This window comes from Arachis hypogaea, chromosome 12, assembly GCF_003086295.3.
Source record: "Arachis hypogaea cultivar Tifrunner chromosome 12, arahy.Tifrunner.gnm2.J5K5, whole genome shotgun sequence".
NCBI classification, from domain to species: Eukaryota; Viridiplantae; Streptophyta; class Magnoliopsida; order Fabales; family Fabaceae; genus Arachis; species Arachis hypogaea.
Genome location: NC_092047.1, coordinates 93,275,205 through 93,299,692, shown reverse-complemented (window position 1 = coordinate 93,299,692; position 24,488 = coordinate 93,275,205). Strand labels below are relative to the sequence as shown.

The following is a 24,488-nucleotide window of genomic DNA, read 5'->3' as shown; positions in this document are numbered from 1 at the left end:
AAAAAAAATTAAACATAGAGTTTAGGTAATGTGTATTCGAAATGTGTTACAAGTTAAAAAAATATTTTAGTGCATTTGGAATATATTAGATCTGCGTAAATATATTATTGTTAATTTAAATTTTATTCATCTAAATTTTAAATTAAAAATTTGTAATTTTAATTTTTTAAATAAAATTAGATTAAATAAAAAAATTAATCAACGCAATACTATCAAGAATATTATATTGACATAGTAACAAATCCTAAGTTTGGTTTTTCACATATTTTAGATGTATTTAAAATTTTAAATTGTTAATTTTTTAATTTAAAATATTTAAATTTTTTATAATTTTTTAAAATCAAATATATAAATACTATGATGCACGGACACTGACACCGACACGGGACACGACACGACACGGGATATGTTGACACGCGAATTTTAAAATCTTACATGACACGGGGACACGCATATATATAAAATATAAAGTATTTTTTAGATAAATTGTAATGATATTTTGATATTTTATTGATATTAAAATATAAATTAAAATTTTTAATTATTTTTAATGTCTTATTTTAATTATATTAAGTATTTAAAATATTTTTTATTTTAATAAATAATAATATATACTATATCTAAATTTATTTTAAGAATATATGTTAAGAATAAGATTGGACACGCGGACACGTGATGGTATTTAGGTGTGTCCAGGCGTGTACGGAGAAGAATTTTTTATTTTTTATTAAGACACAGTTGGATACAGCAGACACGCGTATCGGTGAGTGTCGTGTCTGAAATGTGTCCGACACGCGAACATGATAACTCAATGAAGTGTCCGTGCTTCATAGTATAAATATAAATAACTATACGAGTATGTTTGTTTGTATTGTATTAGATTAAATTAAATTATTAATTTAAATTATATTCATTTAAATTTTAAATAAAAATTTTGTAATTTTAAAAAATTTTAAATGATTTGAATAAAATTGGATAAAATAAAAAAATAAAAAAAAAACCAACATAGCATTATGTATAGGGCTAGGAATGGGTAGGTAGGGTAGGGTTTAGACTCTACCCTAACCCTACTCGCGGGTTGAAAACTTTCTTAAAACTCTATCATATCCTACTCACGGGTTGAGAATCTCTCAATTCTAACTCTAAGCACACCCTAAAATTCTAAACCCTACCCTACCCGCAGAAAAATAAAAAATTTTCAAGCAAATATAAAATTCAACCATTTTAAAATTTTATATATATTAATAAAATAGAAAATAAAAAACTAAGTTCAAATTAAAATTAAAATTAAAAACAATAAAATCTTAAAGAAATCTAATATAAAATTATAAAAATATGATCATCAATTAACTTAGTGGTTATTTCAAGTTTTTATAAAAAGGAAGATTGTGAGTTTAACATTCACTTTCTTCACTACATACATAACTTTTATATAAATATTATATAATATATTAGGAGTGCGGGTAGGGTAGAGTAACCCACAGACAAATTCGTATCATATCCTATCCTACCCGCAGCGGGTAGGGTAGACAACTCTACCTGAACGAGTTGGTTCGGGTTAGGTACCTGCGAGTAGAGTATATATTATCGGCCCTAATTATGTAGAATATTTTATCAATATATCAATTTTTGAGTTGGTTTTGTACATATTTTGTATGTATTTAAAATTTTAAATTATTAACTTTTTTAATTTAAAAACTTTAAATAGTTAAATTTTTTTCAAAATCAAATTTATAAATATAATTAATCATATGAGTATAATAATACTATCAAGTACGTTTATTTGTATTGAATTAAACTAAATTGTTAATTTAAATTATATTTATTAAAATTTTAAATTAAAATGTTTATAATTTTAAAATTTTAAATTATTTTAAAAAAATTGAATAAAATAAAAAAATCAAAATATAGCATATCTTAAATATATTAGACTGAATTTCTTATTTACTTTATCCCTCACATCCTAAATATGTACGAGAGGAGTAACCGAACAAGAAAATAATCCAAAATAATATTGGTAGAGTCAAGAGGAGACACATTTAGTGAACAACAACAAGAAGATTTGGGTTAAATATTTGGCTAATTTTTTTAGATATAAAAAAGATTGTATGTAATTCTTGGTAATGATTAATTGATGTGTTTTTTTATATGAATTTTAATTTTTTTTTAATTTTAAATAACAAATTGGACTTCCAAATTTAAAAAATATCAGGGTTAAATTTTTTAAATTTATAAATCAGATATTCTGTTTGTGTTAAAATAAATTTTTTCTATTATAAAATAAATCGAAGCATCCGATTTTGCATATTTAAAAAATTTTTAATACTAAAATATAATTCTGAAAGTTAAATTTATATGTTTAACAAAATCTAAAAAAAAAAAAAAGAATCCCACTCTCAAAGTTGTATGTTATATATAAAAAGAAAATTAAATGTTACAGTCTCATCCTCAGATTCGTCTATTGAAAAGTCTAATTGTACACACACATTTATATCATCTCTTTTTTTCTTTGGCCTTTTATTTTATTTTTTTCTTCTCGTCATTTATTTCACAATATATTTTTTATTTTTTCTATTATTATACTTCTTTATCTTTCTTTAAATAATTATTATTTTGTTGATAAGTTTTCACATTTTTTTAGGTTATTATACTTTCTAAAAATATAATTCTTTATTTTATTCTAAAATTAAGAGTAAGACTCGAATCTACAATTCTTAAGTGAGTATAAAAAAATTATATTATTTGAGATATAACTCATTGAGTTTTAAAATAAAATTCTTTAGAGTATGAAAAACAAAGTTTGTTATCTCTAGCGTGATATCATGTTTTTCTAAAATTGAAAAAATTTATTTAAAAAAAAAGTATATCTATAACTTTATCTAACAAACTAAAATACCGGAATTAGTTATGCTGTCTCCTTCTCCTCACACGCACCAAACTAAAACTAAAATCACCTTCTAAATTCTAATACAATCTTGGGAGTGTCACAACATGAAAGTATCCTATGCAATTTTTCCAATCATTCCTTTTTTTAGGCATATTATTATTATTATTATTATTATTATTATTATTATTATTATTATTATTACACATTTAATTCCGCTGCTACAAAATATATATTTTTTTATATTTTATACCAAACACATTGTTATCAGAATTTAACTCGTATTAATCAAACTATATTTTCATTGATTAATTTATAAAAAAATTTAAAAAATTAGTACTATCTAATTGGATTAAAATTTTTAAATATAATTGATGATAGATTTGTTTGGATGAGCTTTTAAAAAAAATTTGAGTTATCTTTCTTTAAAAAGATCTTTTAAAAAGATAAAATTAATTTTGTATTTAAATATCTTATGTTAATAGATTTTTTTATTTATCAATTATATCTAAATACAATAATATCAAAATATTTTTTATTTATTTATTATGTAAAAAATATCTTTTTAAAAAAAATATAAATTATAATTTCTCAAAAAAATATTTTTTAATTTTTTAATATTTTTTATTTTACTATTAAAAATTTATCAAACACATTAAAAGATAAAAAAGATTTTTTTTAATGACACCAAGCACAATATAATTGATGCCAGTAAGACAAAGATAGGATAAAAAATCGAACAAAAAATCTTTGTTTAAAAAGGCAATAAATAAATAATAAAAAAAACAATATTTTAAAAACTGTGTTCAAACTTCAAATAAAGAATGAGAGTTCACCACGTAAAAAAATAGAAGCAAGTGAGCTTGAATAAGATCCCAAAGCATTCGTAATTTTTCTTTTTCTCTCTTCAATTTTCTTCTTTCCCTTTTCTTCTTCATTTTTAATATTTTCCCGCACAATTCTCGGCAATGTCTCTCTCCGACGGCACAGATTGAACCCTGCATGCGCAAGCCACGTTACTCTCTTTTTGTGGTTTTAATTTTTTTTTTCAACAATTTCTCAAAAGGAAAACATATTCTGTCTCAATTTTCGATTCATCGATCCAACACCGTTTCCTTTTTTGTTTCTCTCTCAGAAGCCTCAATTCCACTCCCGATTCGATCACGGTTCGCTACAATTGCGAGCAATTTGAGAATTCGGTGGTGGAAAAACAGAGGTGGAAGAAGAACAGAGGAAAAAAAAATACAGAGGCTAATCAAAGTTTGTGGTAATTTTTTAAATCTGAAGGGAAAGTATTGAATTTTGAATGATATATATTTTGATTTCTTGCATGCACTGCTAGAAATTTTTATTTTGTTCTCATTTTTATTTATTTATTTATTTATTTATTGGGTTGATCATGTTGGATTTACAATGTTGATGAAGGTGTTAGAATTTGCTGATTCGGATTGTTGCTGCTGATCAAGGATTTGCTCAACAATTTTGCAGCAAATATTCTTTAGGTTATTGTAGTTGCTCTTCACCTCCTTAAGAGTTAGTTACACGTGTGCTTGTACAATAAGGTAAAGTTGGAGTTAGTTGGAATGTTTTTAACACTTTTTGTTGGTCTATCACTTCTTGGATTTTAAGTTTTCTACATGATCTCTTCATTCTCTTGATGCAGTTTTCAGCTTCTCCAAAAGTGTGAGTTAGCATTTGGAATTGAATTTGTGATTGGATGTTATTAAACTTGTTGAGTTGAGAACTCGGATCTTAATAGGGTGGAAATTGTGCTCAAATTTTTTGAGTTGTTAAGCAATTACTTAACTCCTTGGATTATTCTTATATAGCCATCATTCTGTGAGAAGAATTAGAAGCTTCACCGGTTGAGAAACTTTTATTATGATGATGCATAAGGCGGAGAACCTGTTAGTCAACAATCATGGGAGGGATCCTGGTTTCTCAAAGCAACACTTCCAGCCAGGATTTTCTAATAAATGTCAGGATCTACGTAGTAATATCAATACTAGGGCAGGGGAAGAATTTCCTGTGCAGTTTGTTAATGATGGAGTTGCTTCTAGAAGAATTCCTGTTCCTCGTGACATATCCCAAATGCGTGAAAATAGAGCGGCACAAAGTAGGGAAAATGGCGACGTCAAGTATGAATGTCTTACTAATATTTTGGGGCTGAAGAAATTGGAATCTCAAAGGTCAGATGTAAGTGACCTTATATCTCTGAAAGAGCCAACTCATGAGATGGAGAATGGGGCTTCTGTCACTGTTGGTGAATTAATTGATGAGTGGGGTGATCATGGGACACGTGTGTCATCTGTTGTGCAGAATGGATCCATGCATTTGAATGGTCATGTTGGTTCAATTTTAGATGACTCTCGGAATGGGAGAATGAAGTTTCTGTGCAGCTTTGATGGAAAAATATTACCGAGGCCTAGTGATGGAAAACTCAGATATGTAGGGGGACAGACCCGCATGATATCCATTAAGAAGGATGTTTCGTGGGAAGAGCTTATGAAGAAGACTTTGGGTATTTGCAGCCAACCTCATACAATCAGATATCAACTTCCTGGGGAGGATCTCGATTCTCTGATATCTGTTTCGTCTGATGAGGATCTTCAACATATGATTGAGGAATACCAAGGGCTTGAAAGAAATGAAGGTTCACAAAGACTCAGAATATTTTTAATTCCCTTGGGTGAATCTGATGAGGCATGTTCATTCGTGGCAAGCACAATTCCACAGAGTGATCCTGATTACCAATATGTTGTTGCTGTGAATGGCATGCCAGGGCCTACTCTTAGAAATAGTGCTGGGCAGTGTTTGGCAAATGAAGCAAGTCAATTGAATGCACCTGGTTTACAGAAAAATTCTCTCAATGCCTTTTATCCTGTGGAAGCCAGCAGTGGTATTCATGCTTTGAATGCAGATGGAAGTTTTAATGATTCTCTGACTATGCACAGATGCAACAATCAATCTCCACAAATTTCCTCTATTCGAATCAAGGGAGGAGGTTCAAGTATGGGTTATACACAGTTGCTTGGTAATAATTCATGCCAAGGTAGTATTGAGAGCAATGCATCGTTTATTACTGCTCAGCTGCAACCTGAGAACTCCCCCATAAGCCCTGCTGATCGCAGATACCCCCAACAAGTAACTTTGAATCTCTTAAATGAAAGTCTCCCCTGTCAACGTGATGATGTTTGTCCACCAAAGAAGCACATTGGAGGTCAATTTAGCAACTGCAGTCCTCACATGGAATCTGTGACCCCTTCATATCTGGAAAATTCAAACTTTCAACAGGCTGACTCTAGTGGTACTAACAATCCCCCTTTTGGGATGCTTCATTCATTTTCTGATTCACAGTTGCATGAGAGTTTAACAAGGTCTGGTTACTGCTCACAAGAAGGATCTGGCCTCTCTTTCTCCTTGAACCATGCAAAGGCTCAGCCATCTTCCATGTTACAGTCTAGTTTCTCACAAGGAAATCTTATTGAGCTCCAGCATGATTCCAGTCTCCTTTATCCTCAACTACAAAGTAAGCTACCAAATAATATTGAGTCTTCTGAGTTGTATGGAAGGCAGGATTTGACATCATCTTCTCCATATTCAGAATCATCAGGAATGAATGGAATTCATAAAGATAGCATTTTAATTGGAAAAAGTTACCCTGTGCCTCAATCTGATGTAAACGGATCTAGCTTTATGGCGAAGCATGCTGAGGACAATTCTCTAACTTCAGAAAAAATCAATGTAATTGAAGGAAAGAATCCTTTTGATGTAACAAATGGCAACTTTTATGAAGGGAAATCACTTGCTGCTCATATGGGACACGTGACTGAATTGAATCTTCTGGATTCCTTCCCTGCTAATAAATTGAATGCCAAGATTAATATGCAAAAGGATTGGGAGCTAAGTTCTGAGGACATGAACCAAAGTACTATAGATAGTAAGAAATATGCTGTTGCTGAAGGTATGAATGGTGGACAAGGATCTGATTTTGCATTGACAAGAAACATCAAGATAAATGGTTCAGTGCCAACCTGTAGAGAAACCTCTTGCCACAAAAATTCTCTTGGTGATCTTACGTGTGAGCTGTCAACCGAACCTACTTCTTGTAAAGCTTCGCAAGTTCAACCTTCCATGAGTTGCCATGATGCCTGTTTTAATGAAATTTCAACTTTAAGCACTGCTTCTTTGTATCATGTACATCATAATGATCCCGGTCCTTGTTCAAATTCACCTACAAATGATCAGCACATTCCAAACAACACTTCTTTCCACAAAGTTCCTTCTTTTATTGATGACGACTTGATAACCAGTACTGACCAGATCTTTCCAGTTATTGGTGGGCACTTTGCTGGAAAGTCAAAACCTGGAGATGTCATGCCAGGACTATCAAAAAATTTAGGAAACTGTGATGATGTTAATCAAACAAAACCATTTGGGCTTGTAGAAGATGTGACTGGTGTCGTTCCTCGAGTCATTCATTCTACATTTGCATCCATCCCCCCAATTGTGGATGTAAACGGATGTATGCCTGTATCCTTGTCTTGTACAGAGGCAGATAGCATCATCGCAGACTCTGAACCTGAGGTAGAAAAACTAAAATCAAATTGGATTCTTGGCTAGTCTCTTTCATATTTCTGAATATTTTTTCTTCATTTATAGGATTTTAAATACGATGAAGCTGACAAAAATGATTCCCTTTCTGACGCAATGATAGCTGAAATGGAAGCGAGCATCTATGGTCTGCAGGTATTCCATCTCTGAAATGTTCCTTTTTTGGTTTTCATTTTTCACAAGTTTCAAGATCAGAATCTTTGATTTATTAACATGCTACTTAAACCTTGCTACCTTCAAATACACTTTCACATCCATCTATGTATATAAAATATTTGTTTCTGATTCTTTTCTAGAGGATTTGTTTTTAGTTGAGCAACTTGAGAAATAATTGCTGTTATTGTTTTTCTTTAAAGTCAGAGTTAAATGGTCTATGGAGGGAAAAGAAAAGTGGAATGGGCCGACGGCAGGAAAATTGTATCAAGAGCTGATTAATTGATAAAGTTTTAGGATTGTTGAGACTTGAGAGGAAGTTAAGGAGGAAGGAGAAAAGGAAGTCAGCTAAAACCTAACATTTTGAGAGTTCGTGGGGTGCATAAGAGGGTCACTGGAACTATCTTTTCACAATTTTACTGTTCTTTATTTTGCATGGTTGCTTTAGCCAGGAAACTCCAACAAATACATACTTTTCTTAAACTAGCATTCATTTTTTTCATTTCTGAACCAATTTTATGCCTTTCATGATTAGAGTTTTATTAACACTTCCATGTTGGAACACTATTTTTTGTTTTGTCAATAGAAGAATAAATTTGTTATTGAGAGACAAAAGATACAATGTTGTGAATCATCTTTCAAAAGCTTAAACTATTGTGTAGAGGCACGTGAATGACTTCATATCTGACAGACCTCCCCAATACTCAATAGCATTTTTTGGGGTTGATACGTAGACAATATATAGGCCCATCTTATTGTGTGTTGAAATTTAACATTTCATATTGAAGAAGTGCTAATACCTTGCTGTGAGCTATCTCTCCTAAAAGCATGAGTTATTCGTGTGCTTATCACTGTTGCTAAGTAGTTTACATCTTCCTAATGCTTTTCTGCTTTACATAATATGGTTTTCCTATTGGCTATAACTAACTTGTATTATTATTCAGATAATAAAGAATGCTGATCTTGAAGAACTTAAGGAGTTAGGATCTGGTACTTATGGAACTGTTTATCATGGAAAATGGCGGGGAAGTGATGTTGCTATAAAGAGGATTAAGAAGAGCTGTTTTGGAGGGAAACCTTCTGAACGAGAACGATTGGTGAGTCTATGATGGAAATTATTCTTAAATACCTGTTATGTATATGTATCATTGTATCATATGTTTTATCTCTGTTTTACTGTTGGCAACAGTCTTCATAGACTTTACAAACAAACCCCTTAAGTTGCCAAAATCTCCAAGTTGCCTGTTGATTTTCCAAAATTTTTAAATTAGTTATAAGTAGAAATTGTAAAATCTTCAAAGCAAATCACTCTTTACATTGATATGTTTCTTGGCTTGATTAGACTAAAGATTTTTGGAGAGAGGCACAAATCCTTTCAAATCTTCACCATCCCAATGTTGTTGCATTTTATGGAATAGTACCAGATGCAGCTGGGGGAACATTGGCAACTGTAACCGAATATATGGTTAATGGTTCCCTACGGCATGTCCTCATCAGGAAAGATAGGTAGTTTATTTCTTACTTGTTCCTCTCAACGCCATTTTGTTTTTATAGTTGTTTATGCATATAGGGTCTTATTTCTGCAGATTACTAGATAACCGTAAAAGGCTAATAATTGCCATGGATGCGGCTTTTGGTATGGAATATTTGCACTCCAAAAACATTGTTCACTTTGATTTGAAGTGTGACAATTTGCTTGTCAATCTAAGGGATCCAGAACGACCCATATGCAAGGTAAGAATTCTCTGAGCAAAATCTCATTCATTTCAAATAAAGTTAAGAGATAAAATGATAAAGATTGTTCGACATGTAAAATGCTATGCTTCCTTTTTATGATTCAAATGAGCTTATAAGGGCTGCGAAAGTTAAAAGCAGATATTGGAACCCAAAAGTAGAATTGGAACTTTGAATTCAAGCATACGATCTGGTTAATAATGATTAATGCAGGACAATGAGGATGCTTATAGTGATGACAAACTTTCCATAAAAACAGTTTAAATGCCAATATATAGTGATGAATCCATTTCTGTTGATGAATTCAATATCTGACAACTTTCTAAAGCTATAAAACCTTTCTCTGTTGTGTTTTATGAATTGGTGTGCCTAAGTTGACTATGTGTTTCCTTCAGCAACCTTTGTTGATCGGTTGATTTCCCAGGTTGGAGATTTTGGATTATCAAGAATTAAGCGGAACACCCTGATATCTGGTGGTGTGCGAGGAACCCTTCCTTGGATGGCACCAGAGCTGTTGAATGGCAGCAGCAACAGGGTTTCTGAAAAGGTCAGTTGTATCATCCGTTGTTATATTGCATCTCACCAAAGCAACAATTAAGTCATTTGTCACTTTTTAAGATCAACTACAAAGATCAAATGATGCTGTTGTAGTTATAATACTAGCAACTTTAAACTGAATCTTTATTATTGCCTTCTATAACATCTGTTGTTTTCAGAGACTAGAACTGAGACTCGGTATTGTGTTTAATGGTCAGAGACTGAAACTAAAATTTCAGTCTCAAAACACAATTTCAGTCCCTTTTAATATCTCCAGAAAGTAGAGACAGAGGGGACTGAAATTTTGGGGACTAAAGACTGAAATTTTAATAATATTTCTTTTCAAAAACACTTTCGTTTAACTTTTCAAACTCCAAATCTACCACTCAATCTTCATATTTATTTTAAACCAAACATGATACTTAGACATAACTCAGTCTAGTACATTTTACACCAAACACAATATACAGACTTAATTTAGCCTCAGTCTCTTAGTCTCTGTCTCTCAATCTCCCTTCCAAATGCAGCCTTAAGTCTTCAATGACTAAATCAAATTAAAAAAAAAGAAGCAGCAGAAATCCACTACTTTTTATGAATTTGATTATTTGAGCAACATTGAGTCAATGAATCTTTTGATGGCATTTAGATAGTGGATGAAATTTTCAGGTTGATGTCTTCTCATTCGGCATTTCAATGTGGGAGCTCTTGACTGGTGAGGAACCTTATGCAGATATGCATTATGGTGCCATTATTGGTAAGATTCATGCCCCTACAGTTTTTTCTTTGCCAGAGTAGTTAATGATGATCATTTTATGCAGTTTTGGAAGTTTATTTTCTTGATTCCTATGGTATGTCTTTCATACCATTGCTTTCTTGATATAGTTCTTTTGTAGAATTTCAAAGTTGAAAGGGTTGGACAAATTTATAGTATAGTAAACTTAACTTGCCAAACGTTGTGTGTGACATTCACGCCTAGGCTTATCCAGAACCAAACTTCGAATTAATTATTTTTCTCTTAAGAGAATATAACAATCATTTTTTTTAGCTGTTCTTTGAGTCTAAAATGATTGTTTCCATTCTTCCTAGATATGATTATGATGGATTTGAAAGGAATGATATTACATATTTGCCACTGGAAAAAATTGCTTTGTGAAATTGAGTCGTGACTAACTTCTTGGTCTGCTTGCATTTTGATGACATGCTTATAGGGGGGATTGTAAAGAACACTCTTAGACCGCCTATTCCAGAACATTGTGATCCTGAATGGAAGAAACTCATGGAAGATTGTTGGTCGCGTGATCCTGAAAGTCGCCCATCGTTCACCGAGATAACTAACCGGTTACGATCTATGTATAAGGCGCTTCAAGCAAAAGGGGTTGTCAGGCACGACAGATAAGGCAGGCCTATTTTCTGCACTACCAAGAGCTTCATTGGTTATTAGAAATAGGTGGCAAGTGCTTCTTGTCTTTCAGCTAGCTGTGAAATCTTAAACTAGCTTGTTCTTCTTGTAAAGTGTGAGGTTGAGATCATGGTATAGTAGATTGTATCTGTCAATTTTCTGCTTGGTTCAGGATCTAAAACTCTACCAGCAGCATAGAGTAAAGACTAGAGAAGAGTAAGGTTGCTATAGTGTAAATACAGAGGCATGTGTCTTGTAAGATATGTTTTGTTAATGTGAGCTTCCTTTCTCTCCTGCCTTTTGGTCTTTCTCCCTTTTTTTTTTTTTTTTTGGGGTGAGGATGCATATCAACTTTTAGGCTAATTTATTTTAGATATCAAAGAAGATTGTGTGTAATTCACACTAATGGATCATTAGTGTATTTTTTTATATGGATTTAATTTTTTTTTAATTTTAAGTAACAAATCGGATTCTCAGAAGAGAAATATGAAGGTTAGATTTTATATTGAGCAAATCAGAGAGTTTGATTTGTCCTTCAATTTGTGTTGAAATAATTTTTTTCTCTTATTGTAAAGCAAATCGGAGGATTTGATTTGTACATTTAATTTTTTTTTAATACTAAAATATAAATATGAAGATTTAGAGTTTAGGGTTTGATTTATATGTTTAAAAAAATTTAAGATAAAAAATTTAAATCTGATCTTTAGATTTGCATATTTAAAAAAAAATTAAAAGTCACAATTCTAAGAGTCAGATTTGTGCTCTTCACATGAGAAAAAAATATATATAAATTCTCTACGTTGTTTTTTTTTTTGGTGACTAATTCTCTACGTTGTTTGAAAATACTATTGGAAGCCCAATAACAAAAATAAAAAACGCAACTTTTATACTATTTCTTGAGAAATGTTTCTACTCTTATTTTATGAAAAATCAATTAGTTTAGCTGGATTTTCTGTTTTAATTTTTAAAGATTAAAACTATATCAATAATGTATTTAGAATTTAGTAATTATTTATATTAATGAGATTTATATAAACGTAAAAGAGAAATGCTAGGTGAATTACGGAACATAATATATATCCTTTGGTTTCATTTGATTTTAGGTTTTAAAAATTATTACAATCGACTATAAGATGTTATACATTAATTTAGTAATGATTAGGAGATTTAATTAATGGTAAATTTTTGTGTCTATGAATTCGACGTCGAATTTGTCAAACTTACCGGTAAATTTTAAATATTTAAAATTTATTTATTTTTATATTTTTAAATTAAATATAAACACCATAACATATACCTTAATTAATTCTCTTATGAAATGATGAAAAATTTTAAAATATATTTTACCTTTCAAAAACATCAAATAATAAAAATTCAATTTTTTATTTAAAAATTATAAAAAAAATTAAAAATATAATTTAAGACTTCTAATAATTTTTTAATTTAGTCATTATACAAATAATTTTAATCAACCTTACATCTTGTTAAGTTATAATTTTTGAATAAGCGTTTAAAAGTTATAATTTTTTAAAAAATAAACTACCATTTCTACCCAAAAATGATGAAGACGTTGACATTTCTACTCATAAATGAAGAAAATTGAAGTAATACCCATCAATGATGGGCTCCGTATATCAAAAATGTCCAAGTGTTAGTCTGCCGTTGACTCCGTTAGTAATCTTTTTTATGTGGCATTACATGATTTTGTGGCAAACAAAGTCATCATGCGTGGCATGCTGAGCAATGTGACCATTATAAGCAACCCTAGACACAAAAATTTCTCAAAATTTTAAATGTTGTCTAAAAAATTATTCGACCCAAAAATCCTAGCTTGAAAAATTGGAGGCACACATCTAAATGTCAAGACGAAGATTGTTTACCCCAGTTTTGAATGAGAGTTGCAGTGAATCTAGGAGCTCAATTTCGAAGAGGAAGCAAGATAAGATATTTGATGGGAGATGCTTTTGTGGGTTGGATGCGACGCTGTTGCAATCTGGAACTTCAATAAATCCTGGGAGGTGGTTCATCCGTTGTCTCCAATGGAAGGTAAATTCTTGTACATTTTATTCTATTCCCAGTGAATTGGTATCTAAGCCGTTCTTAATTTTCCTTCCACATACGTTAGACTGAAGCTACTTTGTGTGGGTAGACAAAATTGAAGGACAATGAGAGAATTTTAGGAGATGTTTGTACGAAAGAAAGAAACATGAAGATGGTAACAAAATTAATGCTGGGTTTCAGATGCTCATCAAGATAGCAAAGATTGAAACTGAAGTTGTGAGATTTAGGGTGTGGTTTATCATCGTTTCTTTGCTTGTGGTGCTTAGTTTCATTTGTAATGTTTATCTCTTAATGAGGATATGAGTTGCATATTGTTCTATGTGTGAGATGGTAATGCAATGCAATGCATAATTCGATGACCTTTGTTTGTTTGATCTGTGGTTGTTGTTGTATGTGATGGTTGATTTTTTTTTGACAAAAGTACCCATACTCAGATGTAATAATTGACAAATTGACACCTATTATATATGGTAATTGTCACGTATAGTCATAACATATATAGAGTTGGGCAATATTATCCTGAATTTATAGAATAATGTGAACCAATTTCAAGTCCAACACAATAACTCTAATGTAACATAATTGAGCATTCATTCATGCACTGAAATTAACGCATTATCAACCCAAAAGAGGAAAGCATAACATATCTCTTTCAATGTGATAAGCCAAAGCAAGAGTACCAAAAGAAATGATATGATGTCTGATTCGGGTGAGTTTTGTGGAAAATAGATTAAATGTAAAAAAATGGTTAAGATGAGAGATTCAGGGTAAGTATACTTGTGAGGAAAACACTTCTATTAATGACTGATGAGTTTGAAAAACTCTATTTCTAAATTAGTGATGATCAAACATTATTAATGTGATTAATTTTAATTTTCATATGTTGATTTAAATATTTTTGCAATGCAGATTTTAGTGTTGGGCCGAAAAACATTAGTTAGCCCAATTCATATACTCAGCCTTGGAATTGAATTTATGTGGCTAAAATAATGGTTGTGTTAGTTGGGTCAGAATTGATGAATCAAGCCCAATTGATCTTATCATTAGCTTTGATATAAATAATCAAAGAAGTGGGGCTGAAATATTTTGAATGGGCCAGATTCAATTCACACTATCATTAGCCCAACTCAAAATCTTGGTTGGATACTCCAATGCTTGATCCGAAAATATTTCATCAGGAAAGCAAATGTTACTATTTGCCTTATGCCTTCTAACGGATCTAAGCTTATTACCATGTGATGGATCCCAAATTCATTCAATTATCATTTATTGCATGGGAACAATGAGAGAGAAAAAGGGACATCTGATTTGATTGCAACATCTAATGCTACACGCTACTCAAAGGGAAGAATCATTTCAATTAATTTCATTCTCTTTCCTAATTCAATGATGTTCAAATTTCTTTCTTCTCTCTCATCACTTTCCTTCTCTTCTTCGGTTCTTACACAGCAAACCATGGAGACTTTGAGCTATCAAAAAGAAGGGAAGGTAAGCTACAAGACCATCTCAATGATGGCAAGAAAACATAAAAAATATAGTGGCTGAGATTCTTATCACTTGTAGTAAGATTTAGTGATGAGATCTTAGCTCCTCCATACCAAAAATGGAGAAGGAGATTCGGCCAGTAAGAAGAAGATCTTGGAGGAGATGACTTGTCACTACTTTTGAGTTCACTTATCACTGAAGGTAGCTAGGGTGGCTACGTGAGGAAGGAAGCAAAAGTGGAGCAGAAGAAGTCATCATCATCATGAAGCACCAAGGGCCAGAAATCCATCTTGGAGAGCAAGCCAAGGATGGAGAGCTCGGATTGATGAAGAGTGATGACCAAGGAAGGACTAGAGGTAATTGCATGTTGGTTATTGCATGGATTATCTCTTCTCTCTCTCTGGCCGAACCGGTTTGTGTTACTTGGAGAAGAAGAAGTTGGCTAGGTTTTTTGGTTTAAACCTTGGAGGCTTCTCCCTATAAGTAAGGGTGAACAGTCAGGGTTTGATTCAAGGAGAAAGTGTGAGAGTGCAAGGCATAGAGTTCTCAGAGCTACCTGAGCTAACAAATTTCTCTTCTCATTCAATGTATTCTGTTTTGTATTTTCTGTTTAATTTTGTCATGTCTTGAGTCTCATGGAAAAAGGCAAACAGTGAGGTTTGTATGAAAAAGCCATAGAGCGGAAAAAGACAGAGAGAGCAAAATTAAAAGAAAAAGCCATAGATGTCCTTAGAGTTCCTTTGTTCATCTATGTTGTGTTTCATGATTCTGTGGGAATCCCCTTGTAAGTTGGGTTAGCACTTTACAGTCTATAATCAGGAAGATTATAGTGAAATTCCATCATGTTTGTGATGGAGACTGGATGTAGGCTGCATTGCACTTAGCAGTTGAACTAGGATATATCTGAGTGTAATTTTCTCTCTTCTCTACTCCATTTCTATTTCTACTACACAGGAGCAAAAACCAAAAATATCTCGTGTCAAGTGACGAGACAAAAAGAAAAGTCTCGTGGCTGGGGACGAGACAAAAGAAAAAGTCTCGTGGCTAGTCACGAGATAAAAAGACAAGAAGTTTCCAAAATTGGTTTCAAAGGTCAGCAAATATTATCAAGCAAAAAGGGGGCTAAGATTCAACCCCCCTTCTCTTAGCCACTGATAACCATCAATGACAAATAAGCAATACAAGAACTAATGATGAGAAATAGAGGTGGAGAACAAGTGTTGAGACCTCCACTAATGTCACAAAAGGATGAATGAGCATTGTTTAAAGTGGACAGGGGTTGGTTAATGGTTGTCGATTGTTCTGGTGGAACACCTGAATGCCAGTTTTTACTCGTGAAGGTGATGAATGAAATGAAGAACAATGACAGGAATTTTGGGGAGAGAAAAAAGATTGGTGTTTTAGCTTCTCAGTTTTCAGAAAAAGAAAAGGTCTAAGGTCCTTTAAAGAGGTGGCTTGAGGTCATTTTATAGTGTAAAACCACCAAGAAGAAGAAATCTATTGTCCAATGGTTGTAGTCTGATATTTGGTTTACTCCTTTTACTCCAAATATTTTTAGGTATTCCTGTCACTTCAAGTCTTTTCAACTGTTCAATGGAAGAAGTTGATTTCCACAAGTTAAACTAAAGCTCATGACATGTGACATTAGTGAAGGGACATCTAGTTTGGTTTTCTTTCAACTAGATGACACTCTTTACACTCCAAATCTAACCAATCTACTTCCACCAGTTTAGTTCCCACCAAAGAGAAATTCAACTCCTCAAGGTGTTCTTTTGGGTTCCATCCTTTTACCCAATACCTTTAAGAGAAACTTGACTCTTGTTTGACTATATTTGTAGGTCATTCTTAAAATTATTTATGTACAAAAAAGGTTTATATTTTTAGTACATAATCAATGTCTAAAGTTGAATCACACATAAATAGCAAGAAGTCTAGTCATGAAACAAATTCTTCAACAAAAAATGAACCACATAAATAACAAGAAGTCTATTGTCAATATCATAAACAACCTAAAGCTACTGCAGGTGCTTTAGGGGTTAGGTGTGGAGTTGTTACTTTCACTTGATCCTCCATTAATAATTGCACTGGTTGACCCATGTCTTGTTGGTGCTCTAAATCTTGGTTGGGGCCATTTGATTGCATTTGAACTTCTAATAGTAGGAGTTGGCATGAAAGTCATGAACCTGCTGGTAATTCCTTGAGATGCTCCTTGCATTATTTGAGGTGTGACAGTAGATTGTGGTTGAGCATTTGGTGTTGGTGGCCTCATGGGTGGTTGAGAAATTGGTTGTGCTTGGTTGACATATTGGGTGCTTGAAAGTGGTCTTTTTAGATTTCTCTTTTTTGGGATTTTTAGCAGCTGGTGGCTTAAATGACTGGTTCATCCTTGGAGGCCTGATTGGATCAGGCCTAATTAGAGCAGTAGTAGGTTGTGACATTGGAAGAGGTACCTATACAAAATGTACCAAGCATCAATTAAAGTACACAATTAAATAACAGAAATAATACACAAAAAAAGGGTATAATATTACTGGTTGAGGTGGTACTTGAGTTGCTGTTACCTCAGCCACTTCAATAGCCTCTGAAATTTCCTCTCAAAACATCTCTTGGATCCTATCTGCCTCATCATCATCTACAAAATCAGCTTCATGTTGGTCTCTGGACCTAGTTGTTGAGTTAGAGGTTGCCCTCCTTCAATAGTAGCCATGGCTTCCTTTTTCTTAGTGCAACTACTACTGTTGTGGCCACTCTGCAATAGACAATTGGATGTGAGCAGGTATGAATACAAATAATCAGTACCTTAACCAAAAGAAGCATGTTGTATACTTGTAAGCAGTACTTGCAGGTGATAGCACCGTATCTTTGTTTTGCTCTGTGAGGATCTAGTTCCAGGTCTTTGGAAGCATCATTCCTTTTGTCTCTGGTCAACTTAGGTCTCCCTGCTGGCTTTTTATACACTAGAAGTAGCACTGGAGGCAGATTCACATGCTCCCTATACTCCTGACTAGGTACAGGCTGGATCACAAATTTGTATGTGCTATGTGATGAGCGGATAATTTATACGCTTTTTGGCATTATTTTTACATAGTTTTTAGTATGATTTAGTTAGTTTTTAGTATAATTTTATTAGTTTTTAAATAAAAATCACAATTCTGGACTTTACTATGAGTTAGTGTGTTTTTCTGTGATTTCAGGTAATTTTTGGCTGAAATTGAGGGACTTGAGCAAAAATCTGATTCAGAGGTTGAAGAATGACTACAGATGCTGTTGGATTCTGACCCCCTGCACTCAAAGTGGATTTTATGGAGCTACAGAAGTCCAAATGGTGCACTCTTAATTGAGTTGGAAAGTAGACATCCAGGGCTTTCCAGCAATATATAATAGTCCATACTTTGCCCGAGTTTAGACGATGCAAACTGGCATTCAACGCCAGCTCTCTGCCCTATTCTGGAGTTAAACACCAGAAACAGGTTGCAAAGTAGAGTTAAACGCCAGAAACAGGTTACAAACTGGCGTTTAACTTCAAGGAAGACCTCTACACGTGAAAACTTCAATGCTCAGCCCAAGCACACACCAAGTGGGCCCGGAAGTGGATTTCTGCATCATTTACTTATTTCTGTAACCCTAGTAACTAGTTTAGTATAAATAGAACTTTTTACTATTGTATTTACATCTTTACTTTTATCTTTGGATCATTTTAGATCTTTAGACCTCCATGGGAGGCTGGCCACTCGGCCATGTCTACCCTATTTTCACTTATGTATTTTCAACGGTAGAGTTTCTACACACCATAGATTAAGGTGTGGAGCTCTGCTGTTCCTCATGAATTAATGCAAAGTACTATTGTTTTTCTATTCAACTCAGCCTATTTCTTCTCTAAGATATTCATTCGTACACAAGAACATGATGAATGTGATGATTATGTGACGCTCATTATCATTCTCACTTATGAACGCGTGCTTGACAAATACTTCCGTTCTACATGCAAACAAGCTTGAATGCATATCTCTTAGCCTCCTGATTCACGATCAGAGTCTTCGTGGTATAGGCTAGCATTATTGGCGGCCATTCTTGAGATTCGAAAAGTCTAAACCTTGTCTGTGGTATTCCGAGTAGGATCTGGGAAGGGATGGTTGTGACGAGCTTCAAACTCGCGAGTGCTGGGCGTAGTAACAGACGCAAAAGGATTACTGAATCCTATTCTAGTATGATCGAGAACCGACAGATGATTAGCCGTGCGGTGACAGCGCATTTTGGACCATTTTCACTGAGAGTAAGGGATGTAACCATTGACAATGGTGATGCCCAACATACAGCTTGCCATAGAAAGGAGTATGAAGAATTGGATGAAGGCAGTAGGAAAGTAAGGATTCAGAAGGAACAAAGCATCTCCATACGCTTATCTGAAATTCTCACCAATGAATTACATAAGTATCTCTATCTTTATTTTACGTTTTATTTATCTTTTAATTATTAAAACTCTATAACCATTTGAATCCGCCTGACTGATATTTACAAGGTGACCATAGCTTGCTTCAAGCCGACAATCTCCGTGGGATCGACCCTTACTCACGTAAGGTTTATTACTTGGACGACCCAGTGCACTTGCTGGTTAGTTGTGCGACGTTGTGACAAAGAACTAAGAGTATGAATGTGTGTATTAAGTTTTGAGCGCCGTTACTAAGGAATGAACGATCACGATTTTCCACACCACTATGGTATGCACCTGTACTGAGCTAATTGTGAGCATATTCTTTGGGCCTCCTATTTTGATATGCAAGGGCAGTGCATGCATGCCTGTATCGGCAATCCAGTTAGTTGCTAAAATCTACAACTGTAAGTCTTTTTACCTAAGTCCACTATAACCTTGTGTGGCAAGCATTGAACTTCATATATGTTTCCAAGATCATCTCCTAGTGGTAGTGGTCTCTATTTCTTGCTTTCTCTTTTTTTTTCTTTTCCAACCTACTCTGCTGTACAAGAATGATCAACCCACAATAATTGACTAAAACCTTCTTATTTTTGGCAATAATACTCATCAAATAACATCTAATTTCCTCCAACATGGTTATTATAGGCTTTTCCCTCATCTTCTTGATTCTAGAGTTGAATGACTCGCAGATATTGTTAGTGTAGTTATCAGATTTTGGATACTCACTAAACCTTTGATCTACTCCATTGGTGTGAGGGTATCCTATTCAAATAATCCCATGCATGGGGATTAACCCTTCCCAATCTATCCATTACGAAGTTGAAGTCTTGTGGTATTAAGGCCTTGCACATCTCCACATAGTCATCTTCATCTCCATATCCTTCCATCATTTTCTGAAGTTTTGCCAAATGTGCAAAGCACAAAACCTATGGTGTGCTCTAGATTCACTTCTAACATAGTAGATATAAGACCCTACATAATTGCATAGAAACAATTACGAAGTAAGTAATAAACAAGTATCTAATATGAAAAACATATTTGTTAACTAAATAATAAACAACTAACTCGTTAATTAGCTAATTTATAAAAGACATCACCAATGCTCACCTTCTTCATGTTCGACATGAAATTGAACCCATTTATATCGTGGTTAACTACATCTTCTCGAAGGAGTTCCAAAAATCATTTCTGGCTATCCTTGCACTCAAACTCCACAATGGCATAAGCTATTGGATATAGCTGGTTATTGGCATCATGACCAATAGCCGTCAACAATTGTCCTCCATATAACCTTTAAAAAAGGTTCCATCTAATCCTATGAATGGTTGAAAATCAGCTAAGAAACCCTTTTTACAAGCATCCAAACAAATGTAGATCCTCTTGAACAAAAACCATGTACCTTCCACATAATTATTGCTAATAGCGACAGTAGAACCAGGATTGGTCCTTAACAACTCCTTCGCATAGTCCCTCAGAATGGCATACTGTGCTATCTCAGACCCTTCAATCTTCTCTTTTTCCTTACCCATAGCTCAATAAACCTTTCGCTCATTCCTAATTACATCATATTCTTTTTTGAAGAAATCCTCAGCTTGCGTTACTGTCATATTTTTTTGATCTCGAATCTTATTCTCAAGCTCATCTACAACCCATTTCTCTTCTACCAATTTATTATTGTTCACTTTGCTATAGATATGTTCGTTCACAAACGTCTTTTGTAAATCCCGTTAAATTAGTAAATAATTAGTCAATAAATTAGTTTTTAATAAAAAAATTAGAAATGTGAATATTATATTAAATTAGGATAGAGCTCATCGAAAAGAGATTTTTGACACTAATTTCAAAGAATTCGGCCCAAGATTAAACCGAACGGACCGAACCGGTTGAACCGGGTCCGTGGGCCCAAACCAGCCCAAAACAAAATTAAATGAACCCAAACTCTTCCCCCTTCCTTCCATTTTCACGTTACAGCAAGCATGGGAAGGGGAAGAACGGAAACATTTCCAAACCCTCACGTTGATTTCAAATCCCCGTATCTCCTCTGTCCGAGCTCCGATCGCTGCACCGTTTGCGGCCACGCGACCACCGCGTCGAGCTCTACATTTCTACCAGAACAATTTCATAAGTAACTCACTTTATTGTTCTCAACCACTCCTTCCCCCAATTTTCGAAAAATTATGTTGAGGTATTGAATTTCTTTGCCCTTTGATATTTTAAGATCCAATTAGTTTGAGGAAAACGTTCACTCTTGCTTATACGAAGCTTGGGTAAGGTTGTGAATAAATAATTAGAGTTTGAAATTGTGGATATTAGAACTTGAAAAAAGCTATTTTATTAAATCTTTGGGGGGGAGTGTTTATTTTGGTGAGTTGCCTTGGACAATACATGGAAATCGACCAAGGTATGGTTTAGGTTTCTTGCATTTAATATATAATGTTCTGTGAAAATTCAAGCTAGATGACCGTAGGATAAGTTGGAATGCATGCGTATATTTATTGTTTAGTATTCTTGTTAAGAAATATGTTTGGTTTGGAGCTTGTTGATTTAATTGATGATTTAGTGAATTGTTGATTTGAGGTATGATAATTGCGGTGGTTGTTGTGATGAGTAGGAAGGGCATATTGTGTTATAAGGCTAGGATTTGTAAACTATAATTTTTGGTTAGTTTTGGTTGATGGATTTGAATAATATATGTGTATTAATGTTGATTTGAAGTAGGTTTATTGTGGTGATGGTTGTGATGATGAGGAAGGATAAATTGTAGTGAAAAAATGCAGGTTTGGTGATGAAAAGAATGGAGTTTTTGAATGAAAATGAGGTTTGGAAATTTTGCAAAATTTGGTTTTGGGCCAAACTTTGGTGAGCTATAACTTGGCTTCCGGACCCTCAATTTGTTTCCAACTTATTTTAAATAAAAATTGGGTTCGTGAAGTTTATGCCGTTCAAAGAACGGATGAAAAATGATTTAAAATGATTAAGTTATGTGCGTTGGAAGTTTGGTTAAAAATTATGTAAATCTGCAGCATTCTGCCTAATCAGGTTTTTGGAAAAATGTACGTCCACGCATACGCGTAGCCCACGCGTACGCGCGGCATGGAATTTTTAACAGTGCGTACACGAGTAGCCCTATGCATACGCATAATGGACCAGCATGCATGTCCACGCATACGCGTGGCCCACGCATACACGTGATATGAAGTATTCATCTACGCGTACGTGTGACAAGGGGATGCACGCGCGAGCTGCCTTTTTACACTTCCACGTGTACACGTGAGCCACGCGTACGCGTGACCCCTATTTCAGCAAACATAATTTTCTGAGTTTTATACCCTATTTCAAACTTCTAAACCTCTATTTTCATTCCTTTAGTCATAAATAATAGCATTAAACCTAATAATCAGATGAAGTTAGAAAGTGGGGATAACTTGGAGGTGAAGTAAAGCTGAGAAAGTGATGAATTAAATTATGAAATGTTATGAATGATTATGTATGATATTTGTCTTGAATAATCAAATGATTTGAGATACGAGATTCCCTGGGTAAAGTACCGTGGCTTGCCACCATGTGTACCAGGTCGAAAACTCGATACTCTGTTGACCCTACGACGTAAAAGGTGACCGGGCGCTTATAAATTCCCGGGAATGTTACCCCCATTGAGCAATATTAATTATTTGAGAAAAAGCTATACATAGACTCTTGGGGATGCACGTCGAGGGACAGTCCAAAGGTTTAGCAAACCGGACTTTTCGGGTTGGCTTGATAACCAACAGATGAGATTCATCAGCCGTAAGACAGGCATGCATCATGTGCATATTACTTGAATTACTTGTTTGTGCATTAACTAGGTGTGCCTAATTGCATTTGCTATGTTAAATGTATATTTGCTACCTGCAGTACTTGTAACCTTCTTGTGTTTGCCTTTATCTGTTTATTTGTCTGTGATATGTTGTCGGAGATGGAGGTACGAAGGAAAGGCGGTAAGATTATATTCAAGATTTAGTTAAGTTAGGCTTAGATACTCTTAGAAAACCACCTTTTATGGTTTCCGTTTAATACTTTAAGCTTTATAATTTGAGTGTCGGCGTTCTAAGATTGCCTCTGGCATTCCCAGGACCTTATATCTTATATGTGTCGCACCTTTACCATGCTGAAAAAGTTTGGTTCTCACCCCATACTATGTAGGGGCGGCAACGGGGCAGGTAAGGGCGGATTTTTGCTCTACCCGACCCCGCCCCGCCTTACAATAGTCCGCATAAAACCCACCCTGATCCTACCCGCGGTTAGTAAATGGTTGAACCCTAACCCGCCCCCGCGGGCCCCTACCCGTCCCTATAATTATTAAAATCTAATAAATAAAATTAAATTTCAAAATTTATATAACCATCATCACATACATAACATAAATTAAAGTAAAATTTTAAATATGATACAATATTATCAATTATTTTACTAATTATTTTATATATATTACACATATTATATATTAAAATTATATATTATATATATACTGGGGTGGGTAGTACCTAAACCTGACCCCACCCTGCCCCATCCAAGAACACGCCCCGATGCGGGCGGGTAATTACCCGCTCGTGCGGTAGGGGCGGGGTGGGTACCCGCGGGTTCGGGTGGTGTTGCCATCCTTAATACTATGTTGTTATTTTTCAGATGCAGGTCGAGAGCACCTCGTTAGGCGTTTGGATTTCTAAAGCGAAGTGATTGTTGGGTTACCTTTTGATTGTACAGTCTTGTATATATATGTACTTAGTTTTTCTCTCTGCATAACTTGTTCCTTTTGATCCCCTTAGAGGCTTATAGAGAGGCAGAATTTTGTTTATGTAAATTTGGGTTTTGGATATGTATATATATGTGTGTAAATATTCTCCAGCCAGCCTAGACTTCGCCAGCTGAGTTAGGAGCTTGTTATTTTGTATCTTTGGCCCTCTATTCTTACTTTGTTATCCTATAACTGATAGCTATAGTTTTTTAGTATGCAAGTTAACTCATTTTTATGAGCGTTGCGCTTTTATTTCGCGACTTTTATTTCTTCTGTTCTTCAAGGCTCCTAGTTTATTACATTCTTTCTGCTATTATATGTACACTTTTATTTTAGAGGCCGTAATACCACATTACCTTTGTTTTACGGCTCAAGCGTAAAGCTCTGTGTGGTAGGGTGTTACATCTTTATCTGA

At 34.0% G+C, this 24,488-nt stretch overlaps 1 protein-coding gene across 4 annotated transcripts; it reads left to right on the top strand.

The window, feature by feature from the left end:
• The first annotated feature begins 3,686 nt into the window (after positions 1 to 3,686).
• On the top strand, positions 3,687 to 11,772 carry LOC112727729 (uncharacterized). Of its 4 annotated transcripts, XM_072209488.1 has the most exons (12): positions 3,737 to 3,770; positions 4,020 to 4,151; positions 4,310 to 4,446; positions 4,548 to 4,567; positions 4,714 to 7,471; positions 7,547 to 7,633; positions 8,596 to 8,748; positions 8,994 to 9,157; positions 9,238 to 9,385; positions 9,810 to 9,932; positions 10,589 to 10,676; positions 11,131 to 11,772. In XM_072209488.1, the coding sequence occupies exons 5-12, from the start codon at positions 4,766 to 4,768 to the stop codon at positions 11,316 to 11,318; spliced, it is 3,657 nt and encodes a 1,218-aa protein (XP_072065589.1). In that variant the 5' UTR covers positions 3,737 to 3,770; positions 4,020 to 4,151; positions 4,310 to 4,446; positions 4,548 to 4,567; positions 4,714 to 4,765; the 3' UTR covers positions 11,319 to 11,772. The 4 variants fall into 4 exon arrangements, with proteins under 4 accessions (XP_029146609.1, XP_072065590.1, XP_025633398.1 ...); XM_072209489.1 differs by lacking the exon at positions 4,020 to 4,151 and having other exon boundaries at positions 3,707 to 3,770; XM_029290776.2 differs by lacking the exon at positions 4,020 to 4,151 and having other exon boundaries at positions 3,687 to 3,770; positions 4,548 to 7,471.
• Positions 11,773 to 24,488: the final 12,716 nt, after the last annotated feature.

Bases quoted from the DNA above. Each gene is read 5' to 3' on its own strand.
- LOC112727729 (XM_029290776.2), top strand. From the start codon at position 4,766: ATGATGATGCATAAGGCGGAGAACCTGTTAGTCAACAATCATGGGAGG. The intron at 8,749-8,993 runs GTGAGTCTATGA...TGGCTTGATTAG, and splicing joins CTTCTGAACGAGAACGATTG to ACTAAAGATTTTTGGAGAGA. The intron at 9,386-9,809 runs GTAAGAATTCTC...TTGATTTCCCAG, and splicing joins CAGAACGACCCATATGCAAG to GTTGGAGATTTTGGATTATC.